Source organism: Neomonachus schauinslandi, chromosome 7 (assembly GCF_002201575.2).
Source record: "Neomonachus schauinslandi chromosome 7, ASM220157v2, whole genome shotgun sequence".
NCBI classification, from domain to species: Eukaryota; Metazoa; Chordata; class Mammalia; order Carnivora; family Phocidae; genus Neomonachus; species Neomonachus schauinslandi.
The window spans coordinates 121,990,098-122,017,511 of NC_058409.1; the positions used below are offsets into that span (position 1 = coordinate 121,990,098).

The 27,414-nt window shown below is 38.0% G+C and overlaps 1 protein-coding gene across 2 annotated transcripts in view; it reads left to right on the forward strand.

Moving 5' to 3' along the window:
- Positions 1-27,414, forward strand: part of CPLANE1 (ciliogenesis and planar polarity effector 1) — a 133,068-nt gene that overhangs the window by 68,161 nt on the left and 37,493 nt on the right. The window contains exons 28-40 of one of the 2 annotated variants that reach the window (XM_044916948.1): positions 2,211-2,293; positions 3,036-3,115; positions 4,359-4,436; positions 6,842-7,034; positions 9,754-10,047; positions 10,235-11,005; positions 13,068-13,234; positions 14,731-14,863; positions 15,673-15,727; positions 20,014-20,118; positions 23,855-23,976; positions 24,321-24,516; positions 25,167-25,271. In XM_044916948.1, the coding sequence (XP_044772883.1) occupies positions 2,211-2,293; positions 3,036-3,115; positions 4,359-4,436; positions 6,842-7,034; positions 9,754-10,047; positions 10,235-11,005; positions 13,068-13,234; positions 14,731-14,863; positions 15,673-15,727; positions 20,014-20,118; positions 23,855-23,976; positions 24,321-24,516; positions 25,167-25,271 (2,382 nt within the window). The remainder of the gene's footprint in view (positions 1-2,210; positions 2,294-3,035; positions 3,116-4,358; positions 4,437-6,841; positions 7,035-9,753; positions 10,048-10,234; positions 11,006-13,067; positions 13,235-14,730; positions 14,864-15,672; positions 15,728-20,013; positions 20,119-23,854; positions 23,977-24,320; positions 24,517-25,166; positions 25,272-27,414) is intronic. The other variant, XM_044916949.1, reaches the window with a different exon arrangement.

A 27,414-nucleotide genomic window follows, 5' to 3' on the forward strand; every position in this document is an offset into this window, starting at 1 on the left:
ATTGGTGGGCAGTCTTGCTCGAGATTCTCTCTGTCCCTTTCCTTCTGCTCCTCCCCAACGAGAATAAATAAATCTTAAAAAAAAAAGCATAATATTTATGAAATGTTGAACACATTAACTCTTAACCTGAATTTACAGTTCTTGGGCTTTTTGCCTTGATTATGTAACTATCATGGACCTCTTCATTTTTGTGAACCAATTCTGTGAACCTTTCCTTGGCAGTCTTTGATAAAACAGAAACTCTTAGAACTTTGCATGGCGTTAAACACACTGATAAGAGGTCTCTCAAGGCTTATCTGGGATCCACTTGATGAAGAGGGGTTGTCTCTAGGTGTTTTTAAAAAACATTTTTATATGTCTGTTGACCATTTGTATGTCTCGTTTGGAGAAATGTCTGTTCATGTCTTCTGCCCATTTCTTGATTGGATTACTTGTTCTTTGGGTGTTGAGTTTGATAAGTTCTTCATAGATTTTGGATGCTAGTTCTTTATCTGATAAGACATTTGCAAATATCTTCTCCAGTTCTGTTGATGCTTAACATCACTCGGCATCAGGGAAATACAAATCAAAACCACAATGAGATATCACCTCACACTGGTCAGAATGGCTAAAATTAACAAGTCAGGAAGTGACAGATGTTGGCAAGGATGTGGAGAAAGGGGAACCCTCCTACACTGTTGGTGGGAATGCAGTCTGGTGCAGCCACTCTGGAGAAGAGTATGGAGGTTCCTCAAAAAGTTGAAAATAGAGCTACCCTCGACCCAGCAATTGCACTATTAGGTCTTTACCCTGAAGATACAATTGTAGTGATCTGAAGGGGCACCTGCACTCTAATGTTTAAAGCAGCAATGTCCACAATAGCCAAACTATGGAAAGAGCCCAGATGTCCATCAACAGATGAATAGATAAAGAAGATATGGTATATATTTACAATGGAATACACTCAACCATCAAAAAAAAATGAAATCTTACCATTTACAATGACATGAATGGAACTAGAGGGTATTATGCTAAGCAAAATAAGTCAGTCAGACAAAGGCAATTACCATATGACCTCACTCATATGGAATTTTAAGAAACAAAACAGAGGATCATGGGGGAAAGGAGGGGAAAATAAAACAAGATGAAATCAGAGAGGGAGACAAACCGTAAGAGACTCTTAATCATAGGAAGCAAACTGAGGGTTGCTGGAGGAGAGGGTGTGAGTGGGGGGTAACTGAGTGATGGACTTTAAGGAGGGCATGTGATATAATGAGCACTGGGTATTATATAAGACTGGTGAATCTCTGACCTCTATCTCTGAAACTAATAATACACTATATGTTAATTAATTGAATTTAATTTAAAAAACTTTTTATAAGGAGGATAGAAAATATTTCTTCCATTATACTTGTTTCCTGTAATATTCCTGAACCTTATAAAAAGTAAACTGATTTTAGGTAATAAGAAATACTAAGTAATTGGCTTTAGATTTTTGTAATTTTTTCCCCTAAGTTCCTGCTAGATTTCATATTCTAGTAGTCAATGTATTTTCAGTGAAATGTAAAAATATTCCCATTCTCTTTGAGCAGTATTAATTTCTTGAGATCTTATTGCTTGTCACTTGAATCCTGTAGCTGTCATACATCTGGTATAAGCAACATTTGATTTTTGAAGTGTGTAGACCATCTCTTTATATTTCAGGATGTAATTTTACATTTCTGCATTTAAAACCAGTTTGGCCATAATCTAGACGCATACTTCTAATTCATATACCTGCACATGTGACCTTTGTGAACAGAAATTTGCATGTATAATCTGTGTTTACTTGTAACTTTCTGGTAATACACTGCTTAATATCTGTGTATTCAAGTTTCTGAAGTGAATACCAATAAAAAGAAACCTAGACCATGTTCATTGGTTATACATGTTTGGAATGTTAACCAAAAAAAAAAAACAAAATGATTTTCTTCTTTTCTTTTTTTTAGATTTTATTTATTTGAGAGAGAGAGAGCTAGAGAGAGAGAGAGCACGAGCAGCAGGGAGGGTAGAGAGAGGGAGGGAGAAGCAGACTCCTTGCTTTGCAAGGAGCCTGATGAGGGACTCGGTCCCAGGATCCTGGGATCATGACCTGAGCCGAAGGCAGATGCTTAACCGACTGAGGCACCCAGGCCCCCTAAACTGATTTTTTTCAAATGGTCACTTTTCTCTTTCTCCTTGTTTCCCTATAGAAGGTACCAAAGAACCTGTTGGAAGTCTTAAAAGTTCCACTGTTGCCATTAACATGCAGACTTTACCACAGCATTTAGAAGAAGTAAGTCAATTAATAGTGGATAATGTTATTTAAATAATACTTAAGTGTTTTTATTTAATCATTCAACCAAGGCTATTATCTTTTTAAAAGTACACTGTGGGTTGTAGAGAACAGCCAGACCATGCAGCATTTTTCTTTCACTGAAATTCTATCATTAGTAAGATGTCTAATAATTTTAGGTAATGAAATTTTTATTTCATAAACTGCTATAGTAAATTAACTTAATCAAGAGTAATAGAAGTGTTCTATATTCAGAATGTATAATTCAGCTGTAGTATGCAGTTTTTGCACATATATCACTTTTATGCATTATTTGTTTTCTCAAAACTGTGCACTGCATTTTCAGTTGGAACACAGACATTTCTAATTACTGAAAAAATTCCTTCAAAAGGGATTAGTTTTTCCTGTTTATAGTTGTTTTCAGATTGTACTTATTAATCATGTAGTGATGGGTATATGTAATTTACAGAGTATTTTTAAATGTAGTGTAAATAATTTCCACTGACATCGTTTGTCTTTGTATTTTAATATGCTCAGAGCCTCAGGTTGATGTGCCAAAGGCAATTCATACAGTTAAAAATCTGATCAGAACAGCACTGGGAATTCATTTTAATGTTTGGTTTCTCCCTTGCTTTTAGACTGTTACTCCAAGTGAGTGGTTAATGTGAAACTCAGGACACCTAAGACAGTAATACCTATTTATATAACCCCTTTTCTTTTTGCGTACTATTAATTTTAACAGCATTCCACAGGAGAGGTTCAGTGTGTAAGGGAAGAACCATTGAAGACATGTATGGAGAAAAAATCAAGTGAACAGAAAGGGTAAGTAAGGGGGAGAAATAAGGAAGTGATTGTTACTGTCATCTGGGATTCATTTGTTGAAGAGGTTATTTTTCTCATAATATACAATATATATTTTATGGTGATATTGTGTTCCTAGTGAAATTTAACTTTATAGCAATGGTAAATGATGATCTTCAGTAAATATTATAGACTTCTAAATCTTGGTAGAGTGAAATAAGTAATGATATCTAAAATGCCTTTTGTTCTCCCATCACTGTCAGCCTTATCAAAGTAAAATACAGCTGTAAATAGAGTTTATTCAGCTACTAATTAGGGGAACACCTTGTCATACTGATTTCATTTTTCTTGGATCAAATAAAGAACCATTATGAATCCCAATGTGTTTGTGTAATTGCTCACTGTTAGGGTGTGACTACTGCACACTATAGGGCTATTCGCCTGGCTAGCATATTATTGCTTCAAGGAGAGCCAGAGGCAGTTTTAATCTATTGCAGGTGGGACATGACTTCTTAATTTTTAGAATTTTTGAAGTTTTAGAATTTTAGAACTACCTTGGATAACAGAGGCAACATAATTAGGTTTTCTTTCTCTTCTCAATATAAAAACTTTGTTCATTTCTGTGGAGAGTTAAAAAAATATATTTTTTAAGATTTTATTTATTTGAGAGACAGAGTGTGAGAGAGAGAGAGCAATCACAAGCAGGGGGGAGGGGCAGAGGGAGAAGCAGACTCCCTGCTGAACTGGGAGCCAGATGCCGTACTCGATCCCAGGACCCTGGGATCATAACCTAAGCCAAACGCAGACGCCCAACCAACTTAGCCACCCAGGCGCCCAACAAAAAGATATTTTAAATGTGATGTGCCTTTACAAATAGAGACTTCTATTAATAAAAAACTAATCTTTACGGTTTTAAATGTAATGAGGGCTCTGTAGTGTTTCTGAGCCAAGTGTCTGCTTCTGCCATAGGTGGAATTTGAGGTCCCAGCTAACCTCAACTTCCCCATGTTAGATTCTTTTGTTTCTGCTGGGCAGTCAGCAGTGTTCAAGTTATATGTTTAGTCATCCAGACATATTCTTTGCTTTTTGTTTACATCTGTTACTAATTGCTATGGAGACAAATATAAACAGATTGTAATTATGAGCTAAGCATTATAGAGGATTAGAGAATGTTTAGACTCTTAGATGGTTGAGCATTAGATCCCCTGTATCTTAGGAAATGTGAAGAATATCTTCTTAATCAGTTATTAATCTTTAATTCTAGTATGATCGAAGCCTTTTCAATTCCTGAACACACTGTTCCTTACTCATTTTGTGTAGATACAAGTTCAGAAATTTCTAGGTAAGAATTTTTGTGTACTCTACCATTTTGATATAATCATATTTTACAAGTAGATAAGAGAATGAGATGATGTCTACTGTGCCGTTTTTAAATAATTCTAAATTTTTTGACTAAAAATTAATAGTAAAATGAAAGCAACACAAAGCATTGGAAGAGCAATGTAGGTACACATTTCTGACACCTTTAAGTTTATTATTGGAATATTTTCCTCTAACGGCTGTGCTTTAGATATACAGAAACTATTCTAGAGTAGTCTTTTCTGAAAAAAACAAGTATAGTTGACCCTTGGACAATACTGGTTTGAGTCACTTGGGACCCCTTACAAAATTTTTTCGATAAAAACAATATAGTACTCTAAATATATTTTTTCTTCCTTATGACTTTCTAAATAACATTTTCTTTTCTCTAGCTTACTTTATTGTAAGAATACAGTATGTAACACATATAACATACAAAATATGTAAATCAGCTGTTTATGTTATAGTAGTGTTTCTGGTCATCAGTAGGCTATGAGTAGTTAAGTTTTTGAGGAGTCAAGTTATATGTGGATTTTCGACTGTATGGGGGTTGGTCCCCCAAACCCCTTGTTGTTCACGGGTCAACTGTAGTGGATATATTACTTAAAGTTGCTTATTTTCAGCCTCTAACAGATTTCTAATAGTGTATGAAAGGCTTTTAATTCTCTCATAGAACAGATTCATCCAGTTCTGTCTTTTGAACTTCTTTGACAGAGAATAGTGTGTTTAGTATTTAGAAATTTTGCTGAAATAGGATAACATAGCATAGCCTTACTTTAGGAGAATTCTCCATTATTGGAATTTATCTCATTGCTACTTGTTGGAAACAAAGGCCAATAAAGTTGTCTTAAAATAGGCAGGTCGAGGGGCGCCTGGGTGGCTCAGTCGTTAAGCCTCTGCTTTCAGCTCAGGTCATGATCCCAGAGTCCTGGGATCGAGCCCCACATCAGCCTCCCTGCTTGGCAGGAAGCCTGCTTCTCCTTCTCCCACTCCCCCTGCTTGTGTTCCTGCTCTTACTATCTCTCTCTCTATCAAATAAATAAATACAATCTTTTTTTTTTTTTAAAGATTTTATTTATTTATTTGAGAGAGAGAATGAGATAGAGAGCATAAGAGGGGGGAGGGTCAGAGAGAGAGGCAGACTCCCTGCTGAGCAGGGAGCCGGACGTGGGACTCGATCCCGGGACTCCAGGATCATGACCTGAGCCGAAGGCAGTCGCTTAACCAACTGAGCCACCCAGGCGCCCATAAATACAATCTTTTTTTTTTTTTTTTTTTCAAAGATTTTATTTATTTATTTGAGACAGAGAGAATGAGAGAGAGAGTACATGAGAGGGGGGAGGGTCAGAGGAAGAAGCAGGCTCCCTGCAGAGCAGGGACCCCGATGTGGGACTCGATCCAGGGACTCCAGGATCATGACCTGAGCCGAAGGCAGTCACCTAACCAACTGAGCCACCCAGGCGCCCCATAAATACAATCTTAAAAAAAAAAAATAATAAAGAATAGGCAAGTCGGTTATAATGCCTGTTTTTCATGGATTTGCCAAATAAAGTTTTGTTACTGAGCTTATTAGTATTAGATGCTTGATAAAAGGCAAATATTATTGCTGAAAGGGAATGAATGTAAACTCAAATAATCTAAATGTGATTCAATATATTCTTTTTAGAGATAATGATCAATTTAGTTGGATATAATAATACCTGCTCCCTTATTTAGTTTGTGAAATCAATTTGCTTAGAAAATATTTGAGTACCTGCTGTATTTAAGGAATCATCCCCAATCATTTTAGTTAAAAAAAACCAAAAACTTATTTTGATCTTTAATTTTTATTCCTATGTAGGCATTTTTTGTTAGGGTTTAATTATAAATATAAACTTTGTGATTTGTTTGGAAATGAAATGTTCACAATGCTGTTGTTTCACATTTAATGATCAACAGGAGTTTGCACTACCCATCTTAGAATTAAACATTTTTTTAAACCCATACTTTCTCTAGTTTTCTTAACTCTATTCTGGATCATTAAATTAGTAACAAAAAATACTCCTGGTATAACTCATCAGAATAATGGTCTCAAACTCAGATGTTTGCAGGGACCAGGCAAGTCAAATAAACGTGTGAACTGTTCTGGGTTGTAACACCATAGGGAAGGGACCATGGCTGACTAGACGTTAAATCTCCCTTAATAAAACAGCATTCACATGAGCACTGTGCTGATGACAAATGTTTCTGGTGGCTAAGGAATACGGAGTGATAAGCTTTAGGGTTTAAATTTCCTGAAAACTTCCAGAAAGCCTTTAGAAGAAAAAGGTGAGATAAAAATATTCAGATGGTAGACATCTGATTTGGTTTTTTCTTGATTGTGTTTTTTGTATATATGCTTCCACCTAGTGCACAGATCTCTGCATTTAAAGATAAATCTTCCTCAGCTCCACCTTTCGTATCAAATGGAGTCAGTGTTGCTTCACAAACACCTGGGCCAACACTTCAGCAGACCCAGAGAAATGAACCCAGGGCTCAGTTGCCAGATTCTTCAGATTCTGTTAGGCAGATGCTCCAAGATGAAATGTTTAAATTAGTTCAGGTAAGCACATCTCCCTGTAAACAAGTAAATCTACACGTATGATATATATGTAAGGATTTTAAATATGAACAAACTTTTAGAAATGGCCAAATCGAAATTAAATTTTAGGGTTGGTTTCTCTGCTTTGGGCACTCTTCATTTGTTATTCAGAGGTTCCTAACTCAAGGGCCTAGAGTCCAGGCTGAGCTACTTACTTCTCACAATGACTTTTTAAAAAATTTTTTTTATTTTTATTTTTTTAAGATTTTATTTATTTGCAAGAGAGAATGAGAGACAGAGAGCATGAGAGGGAGGAGGGTCAAAGGGAGAAGCATACTCCCTGCTGAGCAGGGAGCCTGATGTGGGACTTGATCCCGGGACTCCAGGATCATGACCTGGGCTGAAGGCAGTTGCTTAACCAACTGAGCCACCCAGGCGCCCTCACAATGACTTCTTACACTTGAGCTCTTTGGGATGCAGAGCTGCCCCCAAAAGTCAGGTGGGTGACAGTCAAACCAGACCAGCGGACTCTAGCTCAGAGGTAGCCAAAGTTTGTTTTTTTTGTTGTTGTTGTTAACACAATCTGTCACATATATTTCTTATCTTCAAACTGAACTTTGGCTTGGTTTGAAGTTGTCAGCTGCATTTTAAAGTACTGTTCGCTTTGATTTTTGTCATCTTTTTCTCAATTGGTTATCCTTTTCTTACCAACAGTTTTAAGTTATTTCCCTTTTCTCTTTTATTTCTTAAACATTAATTTCCCTCAAATTTAATCCTCTATTCATGTATTCTACACTCACTTCCATATCCTTTTATGTGATATACCATTTTTATACTGATGCTTGGCACTAATTTTCTCTTTGAACTAAGGGCCCTGATGAGAATACTTTTTCAGTATGTCTCACTGTCTCATGAAACTTATGGAAACTGACTTTATCTTGATTTTTCCCAGTCCCTTCTTTCCCTTTTCCCTTTAGTAGCATTAACTATTCTACCAGCTTAAAATTTTGGAAGCATTTCTGAAATTTTTTTTTGGATTACCAAGGGACTTTGCTGGTAGCTGCCCTGTATATTTAACGAATTCTCCAGATAATTCTGACGCACACAAAGGATTAAGAATCACTGTCTTAGAGAGACATCTTTGCCTTTTTTTCACTACCTATATCCAGTGTTCTTCTGTGCCCTCCTGATTCTTTTGCCCACACTGTATGTCAGTACAGTACTTGCTATTTCTATAGCTAATAGCCAGCTTTAGACTCAGAACTTCATACTTCCATTGTCTTATATATACATTTCTTAAGACATTCTTCTTCAGACGCTATTTTAATACTATTACTTTCCTGGTTTGAAATGTTCAGTAAATTTCAGGTACCAATTTGTATAATATCAAATCAGTCTAAATACAGAGTAAATGGAAATACACTAAAAATGTCAGTACTAGTTATCTTTGAGGATAGGATAATGAGTGATTTTTATTTTCTTTTTTTGTGCTTCTTTTTTTTTCTGTAATAAGCGTTTTTTTTTTAAAGATTTTATTTATTTTTTTGACAGAAATAGACAGCGAGAGAGGGAACACAAGCAGGGGGAGTGGGTGGGAGAGGGAGAGAGAGAAGCAGGCTTCCCGCTGAGCAGGAGCCCGATGCGGGGCTCAATCCCAGGACACTGGGATCATGACCTGAGCCGAAGGCAGACGCTTAATGACTGAGCCACCCAGGTGCCCCAGCATTTTTTTTTTTTTAATAATTGAAGGGAAATTACATTTTTTTTAACCTGTGTTTCCCTACCGGTATGTTTCATTAAGTGCAAATTCTTCTATTGGGCTTGAAAGACCCACCATCAGCTTTTATCTTCCATCTTTTCCCTTCGTACACTCCTAAGTCCAGTGGTTCTCACAGTGTGGTCCCTGGATCAGTAGCATCAGCATCACTTAGATATTAGAAATATAAATTCTCAAGCCCCATCCCAGACCTATTGAAATCAGAAACTCTGGGGATGGGGCTCAGCAAAGAGTGCTTTCACAAGTCCTCCAGGTGATTCTGATTGCATGCTCAAGCTTGGGAACTCCTGCACTGCTGTCCTCTCATGATAGCTGCTATTAATTTCCTGTTCCACTAAGCCAGCGTTTATGCTAGTGGTTCCCATGCTTGTCCGCACACTGAGACACCTTGTCATCTTAAAAAATACTAATCCTGGCTTCCATCCCCAGATATTCTGATTTTATTGGTCTGGGTGTGGTCTGGCCATGGGGAATTTTAAATGCTTCTCAGGTGATTCTAACGTGTAGCAGTTTGTCAACCACTGGTGCATGCCTTTGCCTTTCACCTCGTCTGCCTTTCCAGGGGAATTCCTCACTCTTCACCTGTTTGCTAATCTTTGCTTTTTTCTTTCTTGAAAACCTGATCGCAACACACTCATTTTAGGACTTCTTTAATTATCCTCATTCCATTTCATCAGATCACTCCTTTATGATCTCTGGGATATTTATGTAAAGTGCTTTATAGATAGTCCCAAGGCTCATTATGAGTTTATATTTACAGTTGACAGCTCCTTGAAAACAGGAAGGTATTATTTTTTCCTTTTTAAAAAAATCTCTCCCAGCTCTGCTTCCTGCTCAGCATTCATGGGTCTGACAGATATTAAGATGGAAGTATGACTCTTGGTGGAATACTCAGATGATTGTTGTTGATTCTTTAGATTTTTTCACTATATTTTAAAATGTTTAATTTTTATTCTATTCTAGCTGCAACAGATCAACTTCATGAGCCTAATGCAAATAGTAGGATCATCCTTTACTAACCTCTCGGATATACATCAACTTCTACAGCAGCCTCAGCCCGTGCCTTTGGTGGGAAGTCAAGTATCAAACCCCACAAGAGGGAGTAGTGATGTTGATGACACCAGTAGAAATTTTAAGGAGAGATCTTTTATTAAACCACAGTCCATGGGCAAGTACACCACAGAGCCTGGCAAGAAGAGTCCACACGGCCATAAAGGAATTGTGCAGTCTGATCAGAATAGTAATGGAAATTTACAGGTAATACATTTAAAGATATCATTAAAGTTCTAGTAGTTCAGTTGTTGGCCTTTTGTTATTTGAGCAAATAACTTTTTGGCAGTTATTACATTCCACCCCTTCCAAAATATATTGAACATCATGTACAAAATAAGGAGTTTGTAATATATTCTAAACTTATGTAATAGCTTTTTTTTCCCTCTTCCAGAATGTTCCACATGGGAGTGTTCCTTTATGTCAGTTAGAAGGCCTGCCTCCCAACACAGGACTGATTCCAACATCTCCAAGCTTCCCAACCGCTGCACTGTCTCCAGCTCCTACTGGAAACACTCCCCTCCACCTTCTGTCTCCATCTTCTGCCATCCTGAAGACACCTGGACTCATCCCAGCTGCAAAAACTTTCAAACCTGGGGATGGTTTTCCTTTGCTTCAGTTTCAGGCTAAGCATGAATTTAAGTCCCTTTCCTTCCATACAGGAAGAGTTCCACAAGGTCCCTTTAGGCTCCTGCCACAGCCAAGAGAGGCGTGGGGATTATCAGATTCCTTCCAGCCTCCTTTGCCACAGAGAACAGTGCACACCACTTCAGTGTCCCATCTGAGTTTGAGCCACTATAATACTGAAGCCATAAAAAAAGCAGTTGAGCAGAAGAAATGGCCAGAAACTATAATTACAGGAATCACTAAGCATGTGAACTTGGATCAGTATGTTGGTCAAGAAAACTTGACACCTCAACAGGACTCTTCAGTATTTATAAAACCAGGGAAAATACTTGATGTTAAGCCAGGACCCGTTGAGATATCTCCTCAGAATTCCTTTGGACTTCCATTATTGCACCTGCAACTTAAACCTCCTTATATATTTTCCTCTGCCTCAAGAGCATCAGTAACAATTCCCTCAATACCTACCAGAACTGTAGCAGAAGAAAGAAAATACCCAAGACTGTCATTACTTCATTCATGCCTATACCCTGAAAACACGGTAATGATTTTTGCAGAGTGATGCAAAAGCAGTCCTGCATTTTTCATACCATAAATACTACACATGAAATGAAAAGCTCTTACACATTTCTTTTTAAAAAAATAATGCTTCTAAAAAAATTAAAAATTAATAAAAATAATGCTTCTGTTATTGGAAATAACATAAAATTCTAGTTTAAAATGGTAATTAGGCGGGGCGCCTGGGTGGCTCAGTTGTTAAGCGTCTGCCTTCAGCTCTGGTAATGATCCCAGGGTCCTGAGATCGAGCCCTGCATTGGGCTCCCTGCTCAGCAGGAAGCCTGCTTCTCCCTCTCCCACTTCCCCTGCTTGTGTTCCCTCTCTGGCTGTGTGTCTCTCTCTCTCTGTCAAATAAATAAATAAATAATCTTTTAAAAAATAAAATGGTGATTAGGAATTTTAAAGCTGTTAAGTCTGTCTTGTACGGCAATACTAGAATTCGTGAGACTTTTTTTTTTTTTAAGATTTTATTTATCTGTCAGAGAGATAGCACAAGCAGGGTTAGCGACAGGCAGACAGAAGCAGTCTCCCCGCTGAGCAGGGAGCCCGATTTGGGACTCCATCCCAGGACTCTGGGATCATGACCTGAGCTGAAGGCAGACGCTTAACCAACTGAACCACCAAGGCGTCCCTCGTGAGACTTTTTCGTAGGTATTTCTTCTGCTCAGAGAAGAAATAAGAAATAAAACAGAATGACCAGTATTCTTGTTCATGTGGGTCGTGTGTGTGTGTGTGTGTGTGTGTGTAGAGAAAGGGAGGGCACGTGTGTAAATGTGCACACACGCATTAATATTCCAAGTAATTGTGATATGATTGCCTTCAGTTATAGTTTAAAACTGTTAAATAGACCCAGATCTATAAATAGTTGTGCATATTTTAAAAATGGTGTATTTTTAAAGTACTTAAAAAGATTGAATCTTTATAAACCCACAGAATCCTCTTTAAAGTTGTAAGCTTTGATTTATGAAATTCATATTGTTTAGGCTCTAATTTTATAAGTCAGTGGTACCATCTTAGGAAGGTAATTGAATAATTCATGCTCTGGTGCACTTTTAATTTTAAGATTTGAAGACAGTATTGGGAAAAGAAATGGTCATTCTTTAGAGGAAGTACTTATCATGCCTTTTATTCTGAATATACTATGAACAGAAAAGAAAAGATTAAAGGTGTGGAAAGTAAACATTTTGAGAGGGACTTAAAGAAATTTTATTGGGCGCCTGGGTGGCTCAGATGGTTAAGCGTCTGCCTTCGGCTCAGGTCATGGTCCCGGAGTCCTGGGATCGAGTCCCGCATCGGGCTCCCCGCTCTTTGGGAAGTCTGCTTCTCCCTCTGCCTCTCTCTCTCTCTCTCTCTCATGAATAAATAAATAAAATCTTTTTTTTTTTTAAAGATTTTATTTATTTATTTGAGACAGAGAGAATGAGATACAGAGAGCATGAGAGGGAGGAGGGTCAGAGGGAGAAGCAGACTCCCCGCCGAGCAGGGAGCCCGATGCGGGACTCGATCCAGGGACTCCAGGATCATGACCTGAGCCGAAGGCAGTCGCCCAACCAACTGAGCCACCCAGGCGCCCTAAATAAATAAAATCTTTAAAAAAAAAAAAAAGAAATTTTATTAGGATGGTATAATGAACCCCCAAGTTACATCACCTGACATCAGTACTTATTATTAAACATACTGCTAATCTGTTCCATGCATAATCTCCACTTCTCTGTATCTTCCCTGTTTGAAAGAATTTTAAGTCAAATGCCAGATATTATGTATTTTATTTATAATTATAAGGAAGATTTTTAATATAGAAAAGAAAAAGATTAGGACTTCTAGCTTAGCTTCTGAAATAAGGTGACCCAGTTCGCATTTCTCGTCCTCTAAAATCATTTATTCTTTAAGCTCTGGATACTCATCTTACTGGGCCAAATTAATTTGTTATCTTAACATGTTCTATCTCTCGCACATTTTAACTTCATTTAAACAAATGTTTTTCTCAATTTTTATTAACATATAATTGAGGTTTGTAATTTTAAATTATTCTTTATTTCTTACAGTACAAAAACCCACAACTTATTCCACTTGAAAACCTCATTGCGTTCAAACAAAGCCAAGAGAAACTAACACATAATTTATTTGAACGAGGCGATTCTGGACACCTTCAGCTTCTAAATGTCAAAATAGAACCATCTGAAGTGAGACAAGGAAAGGACAGTAAAAAAAGGCAAGTTTTAAGTGAAATTTTATTTGAGAATATCACTTACCTGCAAATGTATTATTGGTTAAAATATCATAGTTGTAAAGGTAAATTATCTGGTTCATCCTCCCAGCCTATGCACAACTGCATATTCAATTTTCTTATCAAGTGTCATGCATTTGAACACATCTTGTGATGAGGAAAATTCCTATAGTGTGAGAGGGAAATATTATTTTTTCCATTTTATTAAGGAATTCTTTACTGGAATTCATAGGCTGGAAGATTCTTTTATATTTTTCTGTAACATTATGAGCAGTTTACTTTTTGTAGGATAAATATTTGGTATCTCATACAATATTCCATGTACTATCTAATGCACTGAAGTAATATTGTTATTCATCTTACCATAGCCTCCAGATTCTTACATTAGAAGTGTTTCAGGACACTAAGAAACATGCATGTAAAAAGCAAGGCTGTGACTTCTGATGAAGAGCATTTATGCTGTTTTACTCATAATGGGTATTCAAAAATGTATTGACTGGTAAATTACTACTGAGTCTAGAAAATACTTTAAGAATTGCACATTTAGGGGGCGCCGGGATGGCTCAGTCAGTTAAGCGTCTGCCTTTGGCTCAGGTCATTCCAGGGTCCTGGGATCGAGCCCCGCATCGGGCTTCCTGCTCAGCAGGGAGTCTGTTTCTCCTTCTCCCTCTGCCCCTCCCCCTGCTTGGACTCTCTCTTTCTCTCTCTCAAACAAATAAATAAAATCTTAAAAAAAAAAAAAAAAAGAATCGTACATTTAGGGGCACCTGGGTGGCTCAGTTGGTTGGGTGTCTGCCTTCAGCTCAGGTCATGATCCCAGGATCCTGAGATGGAGCCTCTGAGTCAGGCTTCCTGCTCAGCAGGGGGTCTGCTTCTCCCTCTGCCCCTCCCCCTGCTCGTGCTCTCTCTCTCTCCCTCTCTCTCAAATAAATAAATACAATCTTAAAAAAAAAAAAAAAATTTCGCGTTTATCAGACCCTAAAATCTACTACCAATGCTCTCTTTCCAGAAATGTTTCCTTCCTTCCATCTTTTTCAGGTATTCCCTCGTCAAAGTAAGTCTTCTCCTTAACTTTTTGGGTCCTCTTTCCTCCTTGCTGGGATTTCACTGAGGTGACTTAAGTATGCTTAACTTCTTCAGAAGGGTGACTGGAGGCATCCCATAGGGCTTCTGGGGTCAGCTCAGAGTCTGCAGAAAAGAGAGTTTGAAAATCCCTAACAGGTGTGACTCTGACCTCAGATTCCAGTGACTAACACAGAAAAGTCAGTTCAGTAGGAGAGGAACTAAAAATAACTTTCATGTGTCCCTGACATTTGCTTCTATTTGCTTGAATTCTATCAAAGTATCTTGCTAATTTAATTATATGCCATTGAAAATATTATTGGCATAATTTTGATAACTGTCTCCCTGTATAGCATCATGTCAGTGAAAAACTGATGTTACTAAAATAGTAACATGTTTTATTCTCTTGCTTTTAACAGACAAAGACGACGAGCTGAGAAAGAGCTGCAAGAAAAAAGATCAGAGAAACTAAAGAGAAAACCAAGTGTGGCTTTCCAACCAGAGGGTTCCCTTGTGAATGATAATGATTCAGAAATAGTTATGAAACCCAAGGTACAGAAACACGACTATACATGCCTCCCTGGTCTGCATGTACACAGAGATGGGAATGTCTTTGTGGTTTATCTAGTCTTCTGATTGCTGGAACCTTCTGATTTGACCAGGAGAAATCTTTACATCATTAAGTACATAAGCCCTGCTGCATTCCTCCATGGAATAGTGGGCATATAGTTGCAAAGCAAATTTTTGATTTACCTGCCTTTGTGACTTTTTTTATATTTGAAATCACTCCTTGCTTTTTTCTGTGACATCTTAATGCATGTCATATATGTTCTTTGGTTTGCTCCTATTAAATAGTTTGACCTCTTTTAGATGCCTCCAGAATTTCCCACACACAGATTTATTAAGTAACCTATATATTGAAATCAGATCTTTTCAAACATTCCTTCTAAGTTTGATGACTATTTACCTATTTTTGCAACAAATTAAATAAACACTAACAGTTTTGTTTACAAGGATTTTTTAAAAGCACACTTCAGTAAGCCTCAAGAGCGTGCCTGGAGGCATTTAGTAACATTGGTGAGTCTGTGAGCAGTTTTGATAGGGTGGGGGCACTATTTGAGTGTTAAAGCTGCACACTGTAATTTAGTAACTGCATTAAATTAGGAATGTTCCTTTTTATTGCTTGGTTTGTGAGTTTTGTGAACTTCTTTGTGGAGTTACTTTGATAGAATAAATATTTCTCGAATGGATTCAAGCCTATACATAAACATTCAGCAATCCTCTTAGCTATTGAATTTTTTTTCAAAATAATGAATGTCTTTGAGTTACAATCATGATTGATCATTTGGGGATTCATTTAGGAGCAACAAGAACATCCTGGTTCCCAGCCTTTGGATGACTTCGATATTCCTTTTGGTATGTATAAGCATGATTAATGCAGTGTCTCAGTTCAAAGTTGAAATCAGCTTTTAGAATTGTGTATGTAAAAATGAGACTAAATTATTTTCATTTTATCTTTGACAAATGGAATGTGTCTGTCTGTGTGTGTGTTTTGATGTGTTATCTGGTAGAGCAGTGGTTGAAACTATGGCCCACAGGCCAGATCCAGACATGCCTGTTTTTGTAAATCAAAATTTTTAAGGATTTATTTATTTATTAGAGAGAGAGAGAGAGAAAGAGAAAACATGAGTGGGGGGAGGGGCAGAGGCAGAGGGAGAGAGGGAGAATCTCAAGCCAGTTGCCCTCTGAGTGTGGAGCCTGACATGGTGCTTGGTCTCATGACCCTGAGGCTACGACTTGAGCCGAAACTAAGAGTCAGAGGCTTAATGACTGCACACCCAGCTGCCCCTTTGTAAGTCGAGTTTTATTGAAACAGAGCTATGCCCATTTTTTTTTTTTTTAAGATTTTATTTGAGAGAGAGAGAGCACATGAGAGGGGGGAGGGTCAGAGGGAGAAGCAGACTCCCTGCTGAGCAGGGAGCCCGATGCAGGACTCTATCCAGGGACTCCAGGATCATGACCTGAGCCGAAGGCAGTCGCTTAACTGACTGAGCCACCCAGGCACCCCCAGAGCTATGCCCATGTATTTACACATTGCTTTCGACAGATTTTATACTGCAGCAGGGCTCACTTGTTGCAAGAGGAACCATACAATCTGCAGAGCCTAGAATATTTTCTGGCCCTTTACAGAAATATTTGCTGATCCCTATAGTAGAACAGCACAATTAATTAGAATCTCAAATAAGATACTGATATATAAGGCCTAAAAGGAAATTATGGAAACATGCCTGTTGAATTCTTCATAAAAAATACATGCACATTAAAGTAAGGAATCAGTTCAGAAAAGAGTCCTTGTTTATAAGATAGGAAATTCTTTCTTTCTCTAGTTGGTCAGTTGATTTCTTGCCACCAAATGCATGTGTTCCCCAAGACTTTCTCCTCAGTGATTTTCGTACACATATACACAAACATTCACTCTCATGACTTCAGCTCTTAAATTGTTTTGATGACACTCAAATACACATCTACCCTCTCTCATCTTTCTTTTCTACTTTCATCTTAGGTTTAACATGTCCAAATTTTATTTTATTTTATTTTTTTAAAGATTTTATCTATTCGTTTGAGAGAGAGGGAGTGAGCATGAGCAGCAGGGAGGGGGGCCAGAGGGGCAGAGGCAGAGGGAGAAGCAGACTCCCCATTGAGCAGGAAATGGTCGAGGGGCTCAATCCCAGGATCCCGGGATCATGATCTGAGCCGATGGCAGCTACTTAAACGACTGAGCCCAGGCATCTGCTACATGTCCAGATTTTATTTATTTTTTTAAGATTTTATTTATTTATTTGAGAGAGAGAGAGAGAGCACATGAGGGGGGGGGTCAGAGGGAGAAGCAGACTCCCCGCTGAGCAGGGAGCCCGATGCGAGCCTCTATCCTGGGACTCCAGGATCATGACCTGAGCTGAAGGCAGTTGCTTAACCAACTGAGCCAACCAGGTGCCCCCATGTCCAGATTTTAAACTGACATCTTGCTACTAGTGATCACTATTCTCTTGACTGGTCAAGATTTTTTTTTTTTTTTTAAAGATTTTATTTATTTATTTGACAGAGAGAGATAGCGAGAGCAGGAACACAAGCAGGGGGAGTAGGAGAGGGAGAAACAGGCCTCCCGCCGAGCAGGGAGCCCGATGCGGGGCTCGATCCCAGGACCCTGGGATCATGACCTGAGCCGAAGGCAGATGCTTAACGACTGAGCCACCCAGGTGCCTCTTGACTGGTCAAGATTTTTACCTTGAAAGTCACCCTTGCTTTATCCCTCACCTTTGACCTTTGTTACCCCTTCCTTCACTTATTCCTTGACCTGGTCCTCTCTCCCTCCCTTTCCTTTTTTTTTTTTTTTTTTTATTTAAGTTTTTTTTTTTTTTTTTGAGAGAAAGAGTGAATGAGAGAGACCATAAGCCAGGGTGGGGGGTGGAGAGGCAGAGGGAGAAGCAGACTCCCTACCAAGCAGGGAGCCCAATGCGGGGCTGATCCCAGGACCCTGGGATCATGACCTGAGCTGATGGCAGACGCTTAACCAACTGAGCCACCCAGGTGCCCCCTCCCTCCCTTACTTGATACCACTGCCCTGCATCAAGCCCTCTGTATGCCTAAACTAAGCAGTTTTTTCCCTAACTGACCTGCTTAGCTTCTCTCTCTAAGCTTCCTAACCCATCTGGTGTTCTTTCCCACTCACTTGTCTAAAACCACTTTCTTTTTCATTCTTAACAGTGTTTTGTTTTGTTTTGCTTTGTGAAGGTAATACATGTTCACTGGAGAAAATTTAGAAAATACAAATAGGGAATAGGAAGAATATTAAGCTCTTCCACCCCAAAAAAAAACTCCCATAATTTTTCTGTCTAGAGATAGCCAGTGTTAATATTCTTCCAAGGTTTATTTTTTAAATATCTCCCTCATATATATCTGTAAATACATATATATGTATTCATATATACTTATATAAGTTAATATTTTATTATTTATTTAATATATATTTAATATCAAATTAAATATTAAACATTTAATAATTATATATTAATAAATATATGCTTAATATAAATTTGCATATTATTATTTATTATATATATATAAAGAATACCTCCTCTACTTGTTTATAACTTACTTGTTTTTACATACTAGTGTTAAGGTAAATATCTTCCCATATCACTAGATATTCTTCTACAGTGTCATTTTTAATTACTGCATAGTACTCCAGTGGATGTGTATTGTATCATTTCAAACAACAATAATTCTCCAATTCTCTGACACCAGTTCAATTCTGACAATAACCTGGAGTTAACACAGATCCCACAGATTAATGGCTCAGTCCCCATACACCTGCACTTTTGCCCAGTCTACTACACATTCAGGGATTCCCATGACTCACCCTCCAGGTTCACTAATTTGCTACAGTGATTGCAGAACTCAGAGAAGTGCTTTACTTCTGATTACAGTTTTGTTTATAAGGGATACAATTCAGGAATAGCCAAATGGAAGAGATGCATAAAGACACAGAGTTTTCACACCCTCTCTGGGACTCCCCTTGCTCATCAATGGAGAAGGCCCCTTAGCCTCATTGTTTCAGGATTTTTATTGACATTTCATTATATAGGCATGGTTGATTACATCATTAGCCATTGGTGATTGAACTACATCTCCAGCGGCTCTCCCTTCCACAGAGGTAGGGGTGGGGTGAGGCTGATCATGTGGTTTGTTCCTCTGGTGACCAGCACCTATCCTGAAGCTATCTAGGGGCAAAAGTCAAGAGTCACCTCATTAGCATAAACTCAGATATGATCAAAAGGGGCACATCATGAATAACAACAGGAAATTACTCAGGAAATTCCAAAGTTTAAGGAACTCAAACTCTTAGAACCAAGGATGAAGGCCACATATATATTTTTTTATTATACTATAATGTGCCATAATTGATAATCTCTTGTGTGACTTAGTTGTCCTGGATGATCTCTCAGGAAAATCCACATCTAAACCCAAACTCCCAGAATAGACTTTGGACTTGGATTCTACTTGCTGCCGAACTTTTTCACTTGGGTTGAAATCACCTCAAGTGCTGCATGTGCAGTCCAAATTTGTTGTCCCTCCTCCAGCAGCTGGTTTGTTCTCCTCATTCTCCATCTCTATTGGTATCACTCAACCCCAAAACATAGGTTATCTGAATTCTGCCTTCCGCCACCTTCTCATCTAATCAGTACCCAGGTCTTGTCTGTTTTACCTCCTTTGTAATTTGTAAATTTATCATCTCTCCTCCATTTTTCACCATTACTGGAGGTACTGATCTGAACTGTTTACAGCAGCCTCATCTGTCTGAAGCCACTAGAATCTGCTTTCCATACCCTGGCTGGGGGGTTTTTCTAGAACATCAATCTGACCATATCATTTTCATGTTTAACATTTTGTACTGGATCTTCATCAGGTGGAACATCTATGTTTCTAGCCTGGACATACAGAATCCTCCACAATTTTGCTTTTGATTTCACTGAGCTGACTTTGAGAGTTAACATAGGCAGCACCTCATTCAGAAAGTCCATTTCGATAACATCTTGGCACCTCATACCTTACTTCCCTTGAGTTAGGTACTCTGGTTTTGGACTCCAGGTAAAATGTTGGCTTCTGAGTGATTGCTTTCATGTTTTGTTGTTATATTTAAGAACTGCTACAAGATGATATTAATACTTCAGCTGGATTGCACTTCATGGCCTCTGTGAGAAAGAAAGCTGTAGAATGTCAGGATGCAAGTACAAATACAGACCCAGGTAAAATGCTATTTTACCTTAATTTTTAAAATTCACATATTTTTGCAACATTTAATATATCTAGACTTTTTCTTCAAAACAATGATTTAACATGAATTTTAAGTTAAGTGATAGTAGTTACTCATCCCAGGTTCTTATCCTCAATCCTGGTATGTACTTCACAAATTTTAAACTTAAAATTAAATTTTAAATTGAATTTATGATAATTAAAGCATAATAGAAATTTTTGTTCAAAATACCATGGACTACATCCTCAATCAGTAGAAATAATATTTTGAATTTGGGTTCTCTATGCCATTAATTGCCTTCACTGGGATTTCATGCCTAAGACCGAGAAGCCTGGAGCTATGTATGGCTGGCGAAGTTGAGTTAGGAAGAGGACTAAATTGGGTTGGTGTGGGAAGGGCATATGTAACTGTGTCCAAGAACAGAGGAAATAAAAGTTGAAGGAACTATTATTTGGAATTTTGCCTCACGAACTTCCTCATTCATGTAAGTGCTCTGACCTTTGTGTTGTAGAAATTCTTTTCTATGATATTTAGGAAACAGTTGCTTTTAACTGTGTTCAGAACTGTGTTCAAGTGCTTTTTTAAACCTCTAATTTTATATTATTTTAAAATAGTATTTATTGATATGGTTTCAAAATAATATATGATCTTTATAGAATATTTGGATAATGTAGCAAAGCTATGAAGAAGATGAAATTAACTATAATCATACCACTTAGAAGTATTATTTTTTAAAAAGATTTTGGGGGGGCAGAGAGAGAGGAACTCAAGCAGACCCTGTGCTAAGTGTGGAGCCCAGTGTGGAGCTTGATCCCACAACCCCGAGATCACAACCCAAGCCAAAACCAAGAGTTGGACACTTAACCAGCAGGCGCCCTAGAAGTAACATTTTGATGATTTTTCTTTCAGTCTTTTGCACATTTTACATAGTTTGATACAGTATACATTATAGGTGTCCTGCCTCACTATCTGAACTTTAATCTTCCAAATATTATTGCTATCTTCCCTGAGAATTTAACCCTTCATGGGTCCCAGTGTTTGTTTTTTGTCTGGCTACGTTTGGTTAGACTGTCCAGTTAGACTGTCTCTTTAACATATTATTTCATTATTTATTTACATAGTATAGTTTATACATATATAGTGTGTGTGTATGTGTATATATATATGTATATAGCATATACATTGTAGTATATACTTACATTATAGTATAGTGTTTATTTATATTATACTATATGTTTACTTACATTATAGTATATGTTTACAGTAGAGTATCAGTATTCTATCTGATATGGTCTGTATTATTGCATATGCACACAAACTAATGGGTTAAATGAATGCTAATTAAGAAGTGATGTTTAAAATGCTTTATATTTAATAATCCTTGATGCATAGTTATTTAGATGTTTAAGAATTGTTTAATGTTTGGGAGTATTGGATGGGCTGGGCTGGGACACCTTTTTTTCCCCCATTTAAAAAGTCTCTTGGTGTCTGTGCAGCACATTTATAAGAATGGATTGGATTTGGATAACAGAATTTACCTATATTTTGCATCCTTTGCTTTTCACTTTGATTTCTGCTTATGCCATACATTGCTGCATGTCATCAAAAAGTACTTTGTAAGCATATTCCTTCTTCCAGCTGTGCCATAAAATATTTACCTAATTCTTTATTGTTGAGTGCATTAGGTGGTTTCCAGTATTTTCTTCTATAAATAATGTTTCAGTGAGTATCTTCTCACATATGAGCCTTTGTTTTGGTTATCACTGTGATTTACCTAATTCTTTTATCTTTACCCATCTAATAAGTCATAAAAAGGCATCTCACTATTCAGTTTTTTTTTCTATCTGAATGAGGTTGACGTTTTTTGATGCAAATGGTGCATATGCATTTGAGAAACATTCTTATAAGAGAAAGCCTTTAAGAAAGCCTTGGAAGTAATTTACTGCTAGATAGTCTTCTAGAATTGGCAGCCTGCTTGTTAGAAGTCTGTTATCATCCAGGTGATCAGGCCCAGGGTGAATAATAATAAAATCAGAAATATCATTAATTTCTAAAATTAAATTCTTAATTTTTAAAAGTCAACTTACTACCTTTAATATACAATATCTAGAAATCTGCATTCATATATTTAATTTTTTCTGTTTGTGAAATTCTTTTTGTTTTTTTTTTTCCCTGAGAATAACATTACTAATTAAAGACTATGTTTTTGTGATGCCAAAACAAGAGTTACCACCATCCATAAAAAAGCAATAAAACCCATCAATTGATTCAATAGAGATAGAATGATAATTTAAATATTTTCACTTTCCTTTTTCTAAAGTTTTTGGGTTGTCATATGGTTTAAATTCAATCCTTGGTAACAGGTTTCCAGTATTCAATATAACAAGAAGTTATATTTTACATATGAAATTTGAAAGTAATGTTCTATTAAAAATAAGATGCTAGGAAGTAAAACTAGAGTCCTAGGACAAAAAGCACAGAGTTAGACCATTTGCTGACCTATTGTGACAGGCTTCTTTGTTGTACTTTTGAATAAGAAGCTAATGACTTTTGTAAAATTTAGATGTTAAACACTTTTTAAGTGGTAAAATTTAGCCATGGGCTCTGTGAATATACTGGAAAGTACTGAATACTGAGTTGTGCCATTTTATTTTATTTTGTTTTATTTTGTCTTATCTCATCTTATCTTATCTTAGAGATGAGTGTACCCCAAGCAGCGGGATGGGGAGGGGCAGAGGGTGGGGAAGATAGAAAATCTTAAGCAGGCTCCATGCCCAGCGTGGAGCCTGACTTGGGGCTTGACCTAATGACCCTGAGATCATGAGCAGAAATCAAAAGTCAGATGCTTAACCAACTGAGCCACCCAGGCACCCCCGAATTGTGCCCTTTTAATGGATGTAAATTATATCTCAATAAAGCTGTTAAAACAAATGAATAATAAGAAAAAGTGTTGACAGTAAAAAAACAAATTAGTTATAGGTTAATTTCCTAAACAGGTTTTTTGGTAATCTCCTAAACAAACATGACTTAATATATCTGAAATGGAAATAGGAAATTACAACATTTTCTCTTCTCTTTCTTCTTTCTTTCTTTCTTTCTTTCTTTCTTTCTTTCTTTCTCTCTCTTTCTTTCTCTCTCTCTTTCTCTCTCTCCTTCCTTCCTTCCCTTCTTTCTTCTCCACGCCCAGTATGGAGCCCAACATGAGGCTTGAGCTCACAACCCTGAGACTAAGACCTGAGCTGAAATCAAGAGTCAGTATATGTGCTGCCGAAGCGAGCACTGAAATTAAGAGTCAGACACTTAACTGACTGAGCCACCCAGGAAATTACAGCATTTTCTTCACATGACTTAGATACTTTATTATCCTTGTGAATCATTCATATAATCATTCAATAATCAGTCTCTATTCAACTATGAATTACTCTAGAGTAAATTGCCTTTAGAATAGAATAGAATTTATTTATATCTGTGAAACTTCTACTTAGATTTTTTTTAAGATTTTATTTTTAAGTAATCTCTTCACCCAAAGTGGGGCCCAAAGTGGGACCCAAACTCAGAACCCCAAGATCAAGAGCCATATACTCCACTGACTGAGCTAGCTAGGCGCCCCCTACTTAGATTTATAACAAAAAAAATTTTATGTTGTTTGTTGCTAACTTGTTATAATGCTAATGACTCAGAGCTATTTACAGATTTTTTTTTATATTCCTGATTTTCTTAATTTTCAGAACATGAACCTTCGAATGTTCCTCAAATGTTGGCTTCTGATGTATGTCTAAATCTCAAACTTCCCACTGAAATATCAGAGAAACCTTTGTCGCCTTCACCGTCTGATCTGGTACTAAATTTGGTATTGCTATTCAGAGGTTATAATAATACATTTGCTAAAATTTATTATGATTACCTGCATTATTTAATTGTATAGATGAAATGAGCCTAAATTGGCATTCTATGTAGCTTTGTTGGAAAGATAAAAAAAAATAAGATTTCAATATTATGCCCCAAAGTATTGTAAACTAAGACCATAACACATACTTCCTGCAGTTTTCCCTAAGTTAGACTCATATAAGCTCTTCTTGCCTTTAGAATTAAATCTCTCTTTTTTTTCCTTTTTTAACAAGGGCAAAGGGTGCAGACTGGCCCTACAGAGTAAAAAGAATGTAACCCTCTTTCATTTTATGTGTTTTGGTTCAGGTTGGACACACTTACATAAATGTGATTGACATTAAAGCTGATGATCTACCGGAATTGCCTGTCAAAGAAGAGCCTTCAAATGATACTATTATCAAACAGCCAAGTGATCATCTGGAGGCCCCATCTTCTGCAGAGTTACATTATATGGCAGCTTCAGTTACAAATGCTGTTCCCCTGCACAGTTTTAAGAGTGAAGGTAATAATTTTTTCCTACTTTTTAAGTAGATTAAAAACATTTGAAAAATTCTTTAATATAGCATTGTTACCCCTTCTTAAGTCTCTTAGCTCTTCTCCTGCAAACCCGCTATACTTTTGGATGTTTATATTCACATTTAGAAATGTTCTTTTGGCAGGGGAGGGCAGAGGGTGAGGGAGAGAGAATCTCAAGGAGACTCCATTCCCAGTGCAGAGCCTGATGTGGGGCTCTATCTCATGACCCTGAGATCATGACCTGAGCTAAAATCAAGAGTTGGAGGCTCGGGCGCCTGGGTGGCTCAGTTGGTTAAGCGACTGCCTTCGGCTCAGGTCATGATCCTGGAGTCCCTGGATCGAGTCCCGCATCGGGCTCCCTGCTCGGCGGGGAGCCTGCTTCTGCCTCTGACCCTCCCCCCTCTCATGTGCTCTCTCTCTCTCATTCTCTCTGTCTCAAATAAATAAATAAAATCTTTAAAAAAAAAAAAAGTTGGAGGCTTAAGTGAATGAGCCACCTGGGCGCCCCTAGAAATGTTCTATTAATCTTCTAACTACCTTGTTTAGAAGGTTAGAAAATCAATCTTTGTATGCTTTTCATATTCTTGATAGAGTCTGCCAATTCCACTATGGATTTATTTTTTAAACCTGCGGAAGTGTCTCCATCCTGTCTGGCTGGAAGAAGCTGGAGAGCAGGCAGTACAGAGGTGAAGGAGCCTGGGATCACCCCACCTATACCATCAGAAATACAGCAGGACAAAGGTGAATGCCCTAAATGTATAACATGACTCTCCCCCTTCCCTAAATTACTGATATATAGAAACAAGTTATAAAACTTGGTAATTGCAAAAGAAACCAGGAAAAGGCTTTTCCCTTGATAAGGAGAGTGGGCTCAGATAGGTAAATGAGGTAGAGTCATGGTTCCAAAGTCATGGTTCCATTATTTTGCAAGGAGACTACAGATCTGTTTGTACATATGTCTTTTCTTAATTAAGGAGCTAAAAATAAATATCCTATGGGATGTCATGAAGTGCTTTGGTGTTAAAAAGGAATTCTCCTATTTAAAAAGGTAGGAGGGGCGCCTGGGTGGCTCAGTCGGTTGAGCGACTGCCTTCAGCTCAGGCCATGATCCCAGGGTCCTGGGATCGAGCCCCGCGTCGGGCTCCCTGCTCTGCGGGGAGCCTGCTTCTCCCTCTCCCACTCCCCCTGCTTGTGTTCCCTCTCTCGCTGTGTCTCTCTCTGTCAAATAAATAAAATCTTTAAAAAAAAAAAAATAAATAAAAAGGTAGGAGATTCTAGAATAGCACATAGAATATACACAGTTATTTAGCCAACAGTAAAATATTATTAGTAAAATTATATAGTTATAGTTATAAATTAGGTTGCATTATTGTAAAATATTTGCAAGATTTAGAAGAATATTTCTCCAAAACCTAAAGTTATTACATCCTATGAATGATTAATCTTTTTTTATTTTATTTATTTATTTATTTATTTAAAGATTTTATTTATTTATTTGAGAGAGAGAATGAGAGAGAGAGAGCATGAGGGGGGGAGGGTCAGAGGGAGAAGCAGACTCCCTGCCGAGCAGGGAGCCCGATGTGGGAGGACTTGATCCTGGGACTCCAGGATCATGACCTGAGCTGAAGGCAGTTGCTTAACCAACTGAGCCACCCAGGCGCCCATGATTAATCTTTTTTTAAAAGATTTTATTTATTCATTTGATACAGAGAGAGCATGAGGAGGGGGAGAGGGAGAGGGAGAAGCAGACTCCCCGCTGAGCCAGGAGCCCAACTCGGGGCTCGATCCCAGGATCTGGAGATCATGACCTGAGCCAAAGGCAGACACTTAACCACCTAGGCGCCCCTGATTAGATTCATCTTAATATGCCATCAGACTTCCTGCAGCAGAAAGCCAGTCTGTCTTCTGGGTTCCACAGCTGCTAGGAGGAGTACACCCAGCCTTGTGGTTGTTAGATGCTTGGGGGCACAGTCCAGCCCTGCCTGCTAATTGTGTATCAACAGTGGGCACTCAGGAGATGTGAGGAGTAAGAAAGGGATGGGTGGCCGGGAAATCTCACGTTAGGATGTGTCAGGGCATGTCTGTTACAGCTGTGTATACCAGTAAGTGCTAGCATGTCAGATTTTGAAGCCTTGGCCCATTCTCTCTCCTGTCATGGGGCTGTTTGGTGTATAGGTATTGAAGGGAGAATGTATGAAACTAACAGTCTTTTAGGCTGGGGAAGTGTGTGGGAAATGAAAAGAGCTTGACTTCTAGATTCAGGTAGAACAGACCTGGTTTTTGGTCCCAGCTCTATCCCTTCATAGTTTGGATACTTTTTGCAAGTAAATTAAATTTATCTGATACTTACTTATATCTCTGTGGGATACAACCTCATTGGGTTATCATGTGGGTTACATCTAGCCAATGCCTGTGGGCTCCCTGGGGCTTCTGGGTGGTGCAGTCAGTTGAGCATCTGACTCTTGGTTTCGGCTCAGGTTGTGATCTCAGGGTCATGGGATTGAGCCCTTCGTGGGGCTCTGCACTCAGCGCAGAGTCTGCTTAAGACTCTCTCTCTCTGTCCCTGCCCCCCCATGCTCTCTCTCTTGCGCTCTCTCTCTCTTTCTAAAATAAATAAATAAATCTTTAAAAAATATGCCTGTGGGCTAGTTTCCCTTCATTTCACACCAGTCAACTTTTGAAATTCTGCCAAACTGGAACCAGACGCATCTCTTTGTTACCCCTGAATATCCTCGGCCAGCATTTCAAATGACCACGAGCTACAGGTTAATTTCTTTCATCAGTCAGATCAAGTCTATTCAGCCTTTTGGAAGATCCTTCTCTGGGGAGACTGGCTACAAAAATATATCGGTGGACCCTTCTACTCTTATTAAAGAGAACAACT